Source organism: Triticum dicoccoides, chromosome 4A (assembly GCF_002162155.2).
Source record: "Triticum dicoccoides isolate Atlit2015 ecotype Zavitan chromosome 4A, WEW_v2.0, whole genome shotgun sequence".
Taxonomy (NCBI): domain Eukaryota; kingdom Viridiplantae; phylum Streptophyta; class Magnoliopsida; order Poales; family Poaceae; genus Triticum; species Triticum dicoccoides.
Window position 1 is genome coordinate 167,022,029 of NC_041386.1, and position 12,328 is coordinate 167,034,356.

The following is a 12,328-nucleotide window of genomic DNA, read 5'->3' on the forward strand; positions in this document are numbered from 1 at the left end:
GCGAAGGGAAAAAACAGAAAACGCGTTTTTTTTTCCGTTTCCGAGAGGCACGGCCGTGACTCTCGCGAAGCAAAACCGCACCTCTCGCACAAACAAAACCATGACTCTCACGAAAGGGAAAAAAGAAAATGCGTTTTTTTTATGCAAGAATTTTTTTTTCAATGTTTTTTATTGAAAAGTTAAGAAAGACCGGTGGAAAACCAAAACGTCAGGAAAACTCAGAAAAAAACCATTAAAAAAGTTGAAAACACGTGCGAAAAAATAAAAAAATTCTGAGAGAGCGCTCAAAATGCGACACGTGACGAATGACTGAGAACGCGCCAAGTGACGCTGATCATTGCGAGACTCCCGAAGGAGCGCTCATTAACTAGTTGCTCTCACTATATATATATAGTGAACATATGTGCCATCCGCCGTGCTATGTGGTTCGTGTTGGCCGTAGGCCCATTTCATTGTATAGCTTTGTATTTTTCAGCCCACTTTTTGCATATGAGATTATGTCAAATCTGGGTAGGTCCCACACATATGCCCTCTCTCTATCTCTCTCCTTCACATGCATGTATTGCGCAAATAAAATAAACCCATTCTCTCTCCTCTCACATACAGCAAATCCATCCTTTCATTCAATCAATGCTAATTTAATCCATCATATCTTTTAACCATAATTTCGTTACTGAAACATTTAATATATTTGAACTCTTGGGACCTAGGCCTTTAGAACAAGATCAATCTTGAATACATTCAAACATGTTTAAATTTTAGTGTTAGTAATGAGTGAAACCCATTTTCTGAAATAAGTTAAATAAGTTTTTTGAACTAATTGAAACCAATTTTTTTAAATAAGTGAAATTTGGTTTTCATGCTGATTATTTCAAATTATTTAAAAATGAGTGGAATCTAGTTTTGAGACAAGTGAATTGTTTTTTCAAATGATTATTTTTTGAAATAAGTGAAATCAGTTTTCTAAAATAAGTAAAACCATTTATTAATTGAGTGAAACCAATTTTTGACTGTAATCTTTTGTTCGTACACATGACGCATATTTTGGTGTGAAATATCTGAAATTTGTTATTTCAAAATTTAAGCATGTCTTTCAAGTGAAATTAGTCTTTTGAAATAAGTGGAATCAACTTTTTGAAAATGAGTGAAATAATTTTTATTTAAATGATATATTTTAAATGAGTGAAATCAGATTTAAATTGAAATATGGTTTTTGTGAAACCCCTTATTTTAGTGTGTTTATTGTGAAGTTGCTTCGTTTACTCATTTCATTTTCAGTTATATTTTTTTGCGGGGTAGTTATATTTCACATATACCACTTCTTGAAACCACATATTTTCTTGAAATTAGTGAAATCCATTTTCTAAAAAGAGTGAAATAAGTTTTTTTAATGAGTGAATATTATTTTGGAATGAGTGAAATACTTTTTTGAATTGACTGAAATATGTTTTATATAATGAGTGAAATTTGCATTTTATAAGTGAATGTTTCGCCGTTAGGTAAAGCAACGGTGGATGCTTCGCCGTTAGGTGCAGCACGGCAAGATTTACTATTTTGTCGAGTCAGTGCTTTGGATCGAAGGATCCTTCCCGCAGCTGAGTTCCTTCCGCAGCTGTCTCTTCCAAGTTCCAAGTCCAACCCCCCTTCTCCCCCTCCCCGCTTCTTCTTAAAGCTTCGAGTCAGAATCAATCCCCTCCCCCAACGCAAGGCAGACTTCTTCTTCCCTCATTCGTCCTCATCCCAATCGCCGGATCCCGGAATCAACGAGGACCAGGACCCCTCGGTACGTGAGCTCGGTTGTTCTCCCCTTGTCAACTCGTAATCTGCTATAATCCAGCGGAAGGTATGCGCATGCTTCCCGGAGTTTTTCGAAATCGTGAAAAAGGCGTTAGGTTTTGAAGTTTGGCGGATGAACCTGTGGGGGTCGATGGGGGAGTATAATTTGGTGGGATTAGGCTTCTGAAGGCACTCTGAATATTTCGATGGTGTTGTAGAAGGATTGCGATTTTCTTTTGAGTCTGCATTTAAGGGGCACTTTAAGTTCGTCTCTTTCTTTTTCCTTTTTTACTTTAGAGAACCTGCATTTTACAAGTGAATTGTTCCAGATAATACTTTGTGTGCTGTATGAATATATTCGTGCTTCAGTACACAACTAAGTTGTTGATTTTGTTTCTGTCTTTCTTGTTGTTCTGACTCTTTTTCTGGCATAGTACTTCATGTCAGCGAGCAATCTGAGGCGGCGGCTCCATCACGCAAATGTTGATGGAAGGAAGAATGAACATGTTGACATATCCCATGTAGATTCCCTGGATGAACCTCTACTAGGGAAGTCTAGTTATGACGGTGGCGGATCGGAAGTTAGTAATTTTCTAGACATAATTTCATAAGTTCTTCCAACCTTGAGGTGAATGCAGACTATTGACAAATTTCCTTACCTCCTGAAGGTATATGACCCCAGAAGGCAAGACTTGTGGGATGATGATGATAGGAAAAAGGAACAATTACACTGGTCGTTTCTTTTCTCAAATTTGATTGCGCAGTGGGCACAGTGGTTAGGTACTGCTCCACGCATTTGTCTATACACTTTGTAATGCTTGACATTAACGGACTGTTATATCGTCTTCTAGTTTGATGATTTTCTAGCACTTGGTATGCGAATTAAACTATTATTCATCTTTGCCAAATATAGATTCACTGATTACTTTGTGTAAATGGGCAGGCCGGTAGCTATCATGAAAATTAGAAGTAATATTTCTGATTTTCAAATCCATGATATATCTTTGATTGTATCAAGTCATGTAAACAATATACTGATGTAGCAATGCTCTATCTTGGAAGTCGTTGAGCTTTTGTTCTAGATGAATTTCTTGTGGCTATTGATGTACTGTCTTCCTAGCCATGATCTTAATTCTGTGATAATTGATATTCTTCTGTCATTTTTGCTATTTGTTGCAGCAAATATTATTGTAAGCTCCGGGTCAATTTTTGGTAGGTTGTTTCCCTTTTCTTCGGATAACGAAACAAGCAATCCAGTATATCTTAGTCCTTTGCAGGTAACATGTGGACGAAAGTTGGATAAAACAGGCCCTTAGAATTATTTAAGTTCTGAACTTCTGTTTTACAGGAAGAAAGATTGGACAATTTAAGACGCAGATTGAAAATCCCTTTTGATGGTTCCCGTATTGAGCACCAAGTACGTACAATGGAAAGCTCGGACATGCCCCTCTATTATTATTATTGTTTTTCCACCGGGCATGCTCTCATGGAAGCAAAGCAACTGATCGGCATTATTCTTTTTAGGACGCCTTGAAACAACTGTGGAAGTTAGCTTACCCAAGTCGCGAGATTCCTCCTCTAAAATCAGAATCGTGGAAGGAGATGGGTTGGCAAGGCACTGATCCATCAACAGATTTCAGGTCTCCTTTGAATAGTCTTGACTCTTAAGTACCAGGCTGCGCTTCTGGTGTTGTTTACTCAATTAATAAAGCCATCTAATACAAATAGTCTCCATGCAGGGGTGGTGGATACATATCATTGGAGAACCTCATCTTTTTCGCTAGGAACTACCCAGTTAAGACCTAGAATTAAAACTGCTGGTCATATCTCTGTTATTACATACTCCTAGTTTTGTCTGATCATTACATCTGTTCTGTATCAGGCATCCTTTCAAATGCTTCTGAACAAAGTGCAAGGTCAAAGAGCAGATTGGGAGTACCCTTTTGCAGTTGCTGGTATCAACATTTCATTCATGCTGATCCAGATGTTGGATCTGCAATCAAGTAAGAGCATGTGCAATTTCATTGGTTCTAAGAAAATTGCTAGAACTCGGTCCGAAGAAAACTAAAATTTCTCCGGGTTTTTTCGTAGCACCTACTTTTGGGCCCACATGTCAGATATATTATATTCTTTTATCATCTACCATCCTCTCAATATTGAGCCAACTTGGGCCCCACATAGTCAACTCACTTAGAACCTGATTCTGTACTAGAGTCGATGCTAAGATTTCCTAGAACCAGTGAAATTGCCAACATTGGCAATGCTCTGTAATGGTATTGTTCCTAATCCCTGGTTTTTGCGCTTCTCACTTTTTCGCAGCTGTTCCATCTTCAAAGTCAGGAATCCGTTTCCTGGAACTACTCGGACGAGATGAAAATGCGTTTGATCACCTCTATTGTGTAGCCTTTCGGATGCTTGATGCCCAGTGGCTCGTGAAACGTGCTTCATATATGGAGTTCAATGTAAGCTTTTTTTGCATTCCGTGTAGGCTAATCCTGATTTTAATTGTACCATTAAATCTGTAATCAGCTGCATTACTGTTTGGTTGTGCCAGGAGGTGATGAAATCCACGAGAACTCAGTTGGAGCGTGAACTGGTTTTAGAGGATGTATTGGCGGTCAAGGACCTACCGTCTTACACAATGCTGGACAAATAATAGAGCTTCTGCATTTGATTTGCCGTGAGATATAACTGACTCTGCTATGGGGGAATGGGGGCTCAGATTGAAGGGTTACTTATGATGTGTCAGTGTCTGGTGATAAATTGTGTATGGCCCCTTGTGGCTATATATTGTTGCATGTAGTACATTATTGAACTTGATCATGGTTAGGAAGACAGTACATCACACAGACATCCAAAAATTTGAGGCGTTGTACATGTTTGTACCTAATAATAAAGGGACTATTGCTTCTGGCGGTACATCATGGAAATTACCTTTTAAAGGTCCACAAATTACCATTATGCCACTTATAAGTGAGTAAAAAATGATTCGTAAATTCATGCACTGTACTTTAGTTTATTACCAGGCGACCCGCTTATTTAGCACAAGCATGCAAATAGCACTTTAGCTAAATGTCAATCGACCGATTTTGAAATAGGGTCAGTCGGTTTTCGAGAGATGCCCGTAGTGAGCCGGAGGTAAAGAAGGAGAAGGAAGGGGCTCGCCGGAGGACTACCCCAGTATCTATCTTAGGGTTTAGGGTGGGGGTGGTGGTGCATTTCCCCGGAGAAAAAACTTAAATGGGGGCGGGCCTAGAGGGATGTCTGGGGGCGGCGGCTAGACCGGTAGTAGGGGCGGTTTCGGGGAGGGCGGGGCGGCGCTGCCGGCCGCAGGTGGTGGTCGCAGGCGGTTCGGCCGGTGGCCCGGGCGACGGCTAGAGAAGAAGAAGATATGGAGGTAGAAGAAAGGCCGGGCGCCGTTGGATTTCGATCGTACGTTCGAAAAATCGACTGACCCGATTTGAAAAAGTCAGTTAACTGACGTGTAGCCTCATCCTGCAAATAGCCCATTGGCTTGAGCCGCACGCCTTCACTTGAGAGACCCAGGTTTGATCCCAGCTCAGCCTATTTTTATTTAATTTTTTAACGGGTATATTCAAATACTTTTTAGAATATTCATATCTTTCAAGTCCTAACTTAAAATCTAACATATTATATATGAAAATTCCTTAGAGAAATGTGTAGGTTTCAAATATGCTATTATCGTGCATGTTAATCATTTCTAAAATTAGGTTTACAATGCAACCTTAATTAATACCTTCTTTATATGGGGTATTTTAAAAATGCCTATTATATATGTCCTACACCATTTAAATTATGTTTAGATTTTAAATATACTATTATCATGCATGTTAATCATTTATAAAATTAGGTTTACAATGCAACCTTAATTCATAGCTTCTTTAATTTTGAAAATGCCTATTATATATGTTCCGACACCATTTAAATTGAATACATATGATAGTTACTGACAAAAATAATGCTCTTATGCACAAGTTATTGTTGTGTACTTAAACGTACTCCGCTATTTTCATCGTAATGCAATATTTGTTGAGCATCACTAAAGAGGAACGGCAACAAAAGTGTAAACAGATACCGATAAGTAGGTAGATATTTTTGTTTAATATAAATTAGAAACATCTTGAGTCACTTCAAAAATCATCACACCTTTATGGTTTTGCGCAACACTACTTATCATGTTGCTTGTCGCTTGTCGTGCAGAATCATGAAAGATTTTAAGGGATTTGCTCATGTCGTTGGATGTGTGTATGAGGGATGTTTTTTTTCTCCCGGTACAACGCATGGACATATTTGCTAATATATATATAAGCATGTTATGCATGAGTCTCTGCAGCTTTCGGACTCACCACGATGACAAAATAAAGGAGGTAAACAAACTGGGAGTGCCTAAACTTGTACTCGATGGTCACTTTGGTAGCTTAAGTTACAAAATGCTAGTTTCTGTTGCTTGAACTTGCCTCAACGTGCAAATATGATGCCTTCTCCGGTATGCGCTGCCTACACTGTTTCGGGGGACATGCAGGCCCTACTTGTCAGCATAATAGAGAAATAAGCCTCTCTACGAGGTGTGGGTTCTGATAAGTGAGCTATGCACTGACAGCCTTGGTTAGAGGTGGGATGGGCTTCAAAGATTTATGGTTGCTGGTCTTGGTTAGAGGTCGGATGGGCTGTTTGGGAGGACATGTAGGCCCTGCTTATCAGCATATTAGAGAAATAAACCTCTCTATGAGGTGTGGGTCCTGATAAGTGAGGTATGCACTGGCAGCCTTAGTTAGAGGTGGGATGGGCTTCAAAGATTTATGGTTGGCAGCCTTGGTTAGAGGTCAGATGGGCTATTTGGGAGGACATGTAAGCCCTGCTTGTCAGCACAATAGAGAAATAAACCTCTATGAGGTGTGGGCCCTGATAAGTGAGGTATGCACTAGCAGCTTGGTTAGAGCTAGGATGGGATTCAAAGATTTACGGTTGGCAACCCTGGTTAGAGGTCGGATGGGTTTCGAATATTTACAGTTGTTCAATGACGCTATGTTAGCAAAGCGGGCTTGGAGATTGGACAAGCCAAAGAGTTTATGTGCTAGAGGTCTTCGAGGACAATACTTTTCGGATGGGAACATTTTACAGGCTCGCTGCCCCGCGGGTGCTCCGGCGACGTGGGGAGACATTTTGTTAGGGGAGGAAAATTTTGAAAGCAGGACTCATTATTATTTTTTAAATGGAAGCAAAAGATTTGACTCGTCCATTAATTAAGCAGAAAAGAGTTGCCCAGTTAATTAACGAAAAACCAGACGAAAACCATCACAAACTGCTAAGCGACACACACATAATACCTCACACACACCTCACATAGAGGGTCTCGTTAAGATCGCACACCGACATCATCGTCATTGCTTCTCCCCAACATGCATCATCACCTTCCGTAATCTCCGAGCAAGCGACTCCGACTTCATTGAAGACGAACATCAACCCTCACCACAGAGTTTATGCGGAAATAAAAGAAGGCTCATGCCAAACCCAGCCACCCACGCTGAGGGTAGCGCAGCTCCGACTCTGGACACTAGCTCCGAAGGAGAACTATGCAAGGTTGGCATCGTGAAAGTCCACCGAACAGACCAGCTGCTGCATGTCATCTTTGCCAATGAGGCTCCGCCATCGCAGACTCGACTTCACCGCAACAAAACAACTCGAGGTAATCCCACGAACAGGCCGGAGAAGAGCCGACTACCACAACCATTGCCGCGTCTCCGACATCGCGCACTCCCATCATCGTTGCCACAAAAGTCCATGACACCAACACCGCCATCTTCCATCGGTCCCGCTTGCCGATGCCTAGGTCCAAAGATGAAGCCCTCGAGAGGGGATACGATGCCAAAGCATTGTCACCATCCGGTCACATGGATCTAGGGTTTCACGCGAAGCTGCAAAGGTTGGGGCGAGGAGTACCTCGGTGATGCCACCAAGATGAAAACGGTGCTCGAAAGCGTCGACATTGCTAGCTCCAGACAAGCCGAGACAAGCTTTCGCCCGGGTCAATCTCACAAGCCCCGCGTAGCATGCATCAGCAAGTCCTCCGTCGAGCCACCACGGCCAAATCCGGATGGATCTGAGCACCTTCTCACTAGGTCACTGCATTGGCCACCTCCACCAGTCCTTAGCAGAGCCCACAAGCCACAGAAGCTTGCCCACGACCGTTGCCTCCCGCTGCCGCCGGTAGACGTCGAAGCCAGAACATTGCACGTTCGCCGATGAGCGCCAACACAACTAGGCCAGTCCGCGCGTCATCCCTCTTGGCGACTTCACCTTCGCACCAATGCTTGCCCTCTCGTTGCACACCTAGCCACCGACCACCTCCACATCGCACACTCCCCCTCCAGACCCACGGCGCACCTGCACACCAAGGCCATAGAGCGCACCACCAGCTTCCACAGGGACGTCACCGATCACGCCCATGAGCAATCGAGCCGCCCCTAGTCTGCGTCGAGGCCCGAGCAGCAGGCCTGCGTGGCGGCGGTGAACGCGCACATCAGCGCCAGATTCGTGCACCACCCAGCTCGCCAGCTCTAGCGCCGAGCCCACGCACGCCTCTGTCACCCCCAGGCGCGACAGCACCGCTAGTTGTCACTGTGAATCTGAAGACACCTCGCCGCTCCACGCTCCTCTGCAGAGCATGCTGCCCATGCCTGGCCCACCAAGTGACGGAGCGAAATACCGTCAGATCCCTCGATAGGGGTCCAAGCGCGGCTGGAAGTAATGGATCGGAGGTCACACGGAGGGTTTATCCAGGTTCGGGCCTCTGGAGAGTAATACCTGTCCTGCTGGTTTTAATGATTCATAACTGTGTTTTGATTTTTGGTTTGAGCTTTTTTTCGCCCTAGGCCGAGATGGCCGAATTTCGGCCATTTTCAAAAAATTCGACTGAAATTTGACCAAATTTTGACTGCAATTTGACTTAAATTTGACCAATATTTGCCAAATTTGAGCAATTTCGGCCTAAATATACTTTTCACCTCAGGCCGAGATGGTCGAAATCCACTTTTTGCGGCTGAAAATCAAAACACAGATTCATAATGGAGCGTACCGAGGGATTACAACAGTGCATGAGATTACTACCGACAGTTTTCTATCTGTGGATAGATGATCAATGAGAACCCTAGACCTCCCTTTATAGAGGCACGAGAGGTCTAGGGTTTACATGGCAGATGCGATCTGGGGCACCGCGGCCCTCTAGCCTTGGGGACCACGAAGGTCGTCTTCGCCTCCTAGGGTTTGCTCCTTGCATCAGGCCTAGTAAGCCCCCTTGCAGTTGACGAGGACGGGCTCTTTGGCGTTAGCCACTCCCGGTACAGGACCCCGTCAGATGCATCTCTAGGCAAGGAGGGCAAGGAGGCCAAGGATGTGCGAGCGCCGCGTCGTCTACCAACCAGTTGCCACGAGCCCGCTGCCGGAGGGGGCTTAACGGGGAGCGATGCGAGCGAGAGGAGAGGAGAGTGGAGCGGAGAGCGAAGAGCAGTTGAGAGCCATCAAACTACTTATAATTCATCCTTATTTTCTCATACATTAGTTATCACTTGTGCTATTATAAAAACATACTCCCTCTGTAAACTAATATAAGAGTGTTTAGATAACTAAAATAGTAATCTAAATGCTTTTATATTAGTTTACGGAGGGAGTACAATCTAATTTTATACGAGACGATATATATATTAAGTGCGTGATAGTTATCTTTTTCCCTCCTCCTATATTCAAATCATTGCTCCGTCTCTGTCGGCTGGGTCGACTTTCTTTAACCCCCAACCTCTGTATCAATCAGGGGCGGAGCCCAATGGGCCAACCCTGTAGCACAGGCTATAGGGTCTGATTTCATTTTACGTACTAAATATCAAGTATTTAGCTCGGGGCATCAGGGTGGGCCGAATATTGTGCTACAGGGCCCATTATTCCAGGCGCACCAGGCTTCCTTTGGTCCGCTTCCAGCAGCCCATTGAACACAATGAACTATCCATCTGGTGCTCTGTAGTGAACAGAACAATCGATCTGACTAAAACAACCACGTCTCCTCATCTCCTAATCTATCCCGACCCCCGATTCATCGACTTGTGCAGCGGCCGGTGGCGATCGATCGATTCACAGATTGAGAACTTGTGCAGCGGCGGCAACCATCGAGCCAAGAGGCAAGATCTAGCTAGCTAGTACTTCTAATCTTCTACTGTAGTAGTCTAGTCGGTAGGCTGTAGCTAATCTTTCTACAGATTTAAAGATTGGAATTGATATGTTCCCTAGTCCTGACGAATTGACGATTTGTGGCAGCCGGCAGCATGGATCCGTTCCTGTCTTCTGGGTTGATCCGATCATCCGAATGTCCGCACAGCTACGGCAGCGGCAGGCGGCACCGGCGGCGGCGTAATTTTCTCTTCTTCTGTTACAATATGAGTATGGCTAACCCTCAGGATTTTGATTCCAGGGATTTGAGGGATCTTGATAAGGATCTACGGCTCTATATTACTGATGTGCGCACAGATGATAGCTTTTCCAACGTAGCAACAATCACCGAGCTTTCAAAAAATATGGTGCATGTTGGAAATATGAGCAAATTACTACGAGAATTAATCCGAATAAACAGAAGATAAATCATGACCACAGCAGCAGAGACTAAACTAATCATGCGAACTAGCATAGCAGATGAACATATCACATCTAGGGCACATACTAGAAGTATGAATTCTACCACGATCTCGAACAGGAAGGATAGAATCACATACGGTGCAGCGGGTGCAGCACCGCCGGCGTTGACATTGTCACCCATGTCATCGAGGACGAGGTTGCCGAGGTCGGGGAAGAAGTCGTCGTTCGCGAAGTCGTCGCTGCCAGCAGTCGCGCGAGTGCGCTCCCCAAAAACCTGATCGCCCATTTCCTGTACAGATCACGAAAGGCGGGGTTCCGGAGGCCTGCTGTCCCTTCTCGCGGTGCACGCCGGAAGGAGGGATGGAGAAGACTTACTTGGCGGTGCAATGATCTGGAACGATGGTGAGAAACCATACGAAGCGGCGGCGGCTAGGGTAGACGTCTGCCTGACTATATAGTGCGGGCCGGGTAGGTCGTGGGAGTAAACCCCACGTCCGAGTCATCACGATCCAAAAGAATCGGAAACGGTTCAGTAATTAACGCGTTCGTTAATTATTAATTAATGACTCATCAATTTTCCCATGCAACAAAAATATAGACAACGTGCATAGCTCTGTCCTTGGCTCGGCTCAATCCCGCAACCCGCGGCGCGTCGTGACAAGGCGTGGCGTGGCGTGGCGAGGCGAGCGATGAGGAGGAGCGCGCGTGTAGGTCTCCTTTTCTCATGCTCAGACAAGTGGTAGAAGAGCTCACCTTATAAAGAGGTGCAACTCTCTCTCAGCTTCCAGGGTGGGACTAAACTTTAGCCTCACTCACTCCACTCACATGTGTGCATGAATGGGCCAAGAGAATTTTAGAATTTTAGTTGGGCTTTGGGCCAAAGGCCTACTAGCAAAATTCCAACAATCCCCCATAAAGTCTCATTGGCACATCTCATCATTTAGTTTCAAAACATTGTTTTATATGTCGGTGCTTAGTGTAGACCGTGAAGTTGAACTTCCACTTAGAAATTTATGGTACACTAGATCACAACTTGAATAGTGGACTATGTCTTTAACTACAAGTTTTCTGTGAAACTAGTTTCACACAAATTCTTGACCGATACTGGGCTGCCGCAAGGCTTCCCCACGGGTGGAGCATATACGTCATACTCCAGGGCCTTTCATGAATTTATCATAGAACACCCAATTCTCACAGACTACGACGTTAACAGTCAAATTCATATAGGTGTGTTCCTCAGAAGATGTTCTGCAGGACAACATCTCTGCTTACCCGAATAAGCCACTTGGAACACATTAAGATAAGTATCAACCTGCCATGCAGATCAGGAGAGTATTGCATCTTCACGGAGTGGGATAATTAATATAGGGATACTCTCCTCCCAGCTGACCAACAACTTGTCTCCCACTTCTACTTCACGGGATCTCCGATCACATAGAGTGGGTTACCACTATGGACAACTCATGCGGTGAGTCTCAAACCCATCTCCATCGATGCATTATCTATCACATTACGTGATAGATCCTTTGTGAAGGGATCTGCCAAGTTTTTCGACGTTTGGATATAATCCAACGTAATAACTCCGGAGTTTCTCAATTTTCTGACAGATTTTAGTCTCCTCTTCACATGCCTTGAGGACTTCATATTGTCCTTAGAACTGTTTATCTTGACGATCACAGTTTGATTATCACAGTTCATCAGGATAGGGGGTATTGGTTTTTCAACCATAGGTAAGTCCATCAAGAGTTCATGAAGCCACTCTACTTCAACAGTGGCAGTGTCTAATGCTGTGAGTTCTGCTTCCATAGTTGACCTCGTTAAGATGGTCTGCTTGTAAGACTTCCAGGAAACAGCGCCACCACCAAGTGTAAAAACATAACCACTTGTGGCCTTAATCTCATCAACATCAGAT

At 44.0% G+C, this 12,328-nt stretch overlaps 1 protein-coding gene across 2 annotated transcripts; it reads left to right on the forward strand.

Moving 5' to 3' along the window:
* Positions 1-1,606: 1,606 nt before the first annotated feature.
* On the forward strand, positions 1,607-4,695 carry LOC119285564 (ELMO domain-containing protein A-like). 2 transcript variants are annotated; one of them, XM_037564863.1, is made up of 10 exons: positions 1,607-1,783; positions 2,224-2,357; positions 2,445-2,556; positions 2,956-3,053; positions 3,125-3,193; positions 3,301-3,416; positions 3,516-3,570; positions 3,659-3,779; positions 4,096-4,238; positions 4,331-4,695. In XM_037564863.1, the coding sequence occupies exons 6-10, from the start codon at positions 3,379-3,381 to the stop codon at positions 4,430-4,432; spliced, it is 459 nt and encodes a 152-aa protein (XP_037420760.1). In that variant the 5' UTR covers positions 1,607-1,783; positions 2,224-2,357; positions 2,445-2,556; positions 2,956-3,053; positions 3,125-3,193; positions 3,301-3,378; the 3' UTR covers positions 4,433-4,695. The 2 variants fall into 2 exon arrangements, with proteins under 2 accessions (XP_037420760.1, XP_037420758.1); XM_037564861.1 differs by lacking the exons at positions 3,516-3,570; positions 3,659-3,779; positions 4,096-4,238; positions 4,331-4,695 and having other exon boundaries at positions 1,655-1,783; positions 2,211-2,357; positions 3,125-3,310.
* The last annotated feature ends 7,633 nt before the right edge of the window (positions 4,696-12,328 follow it).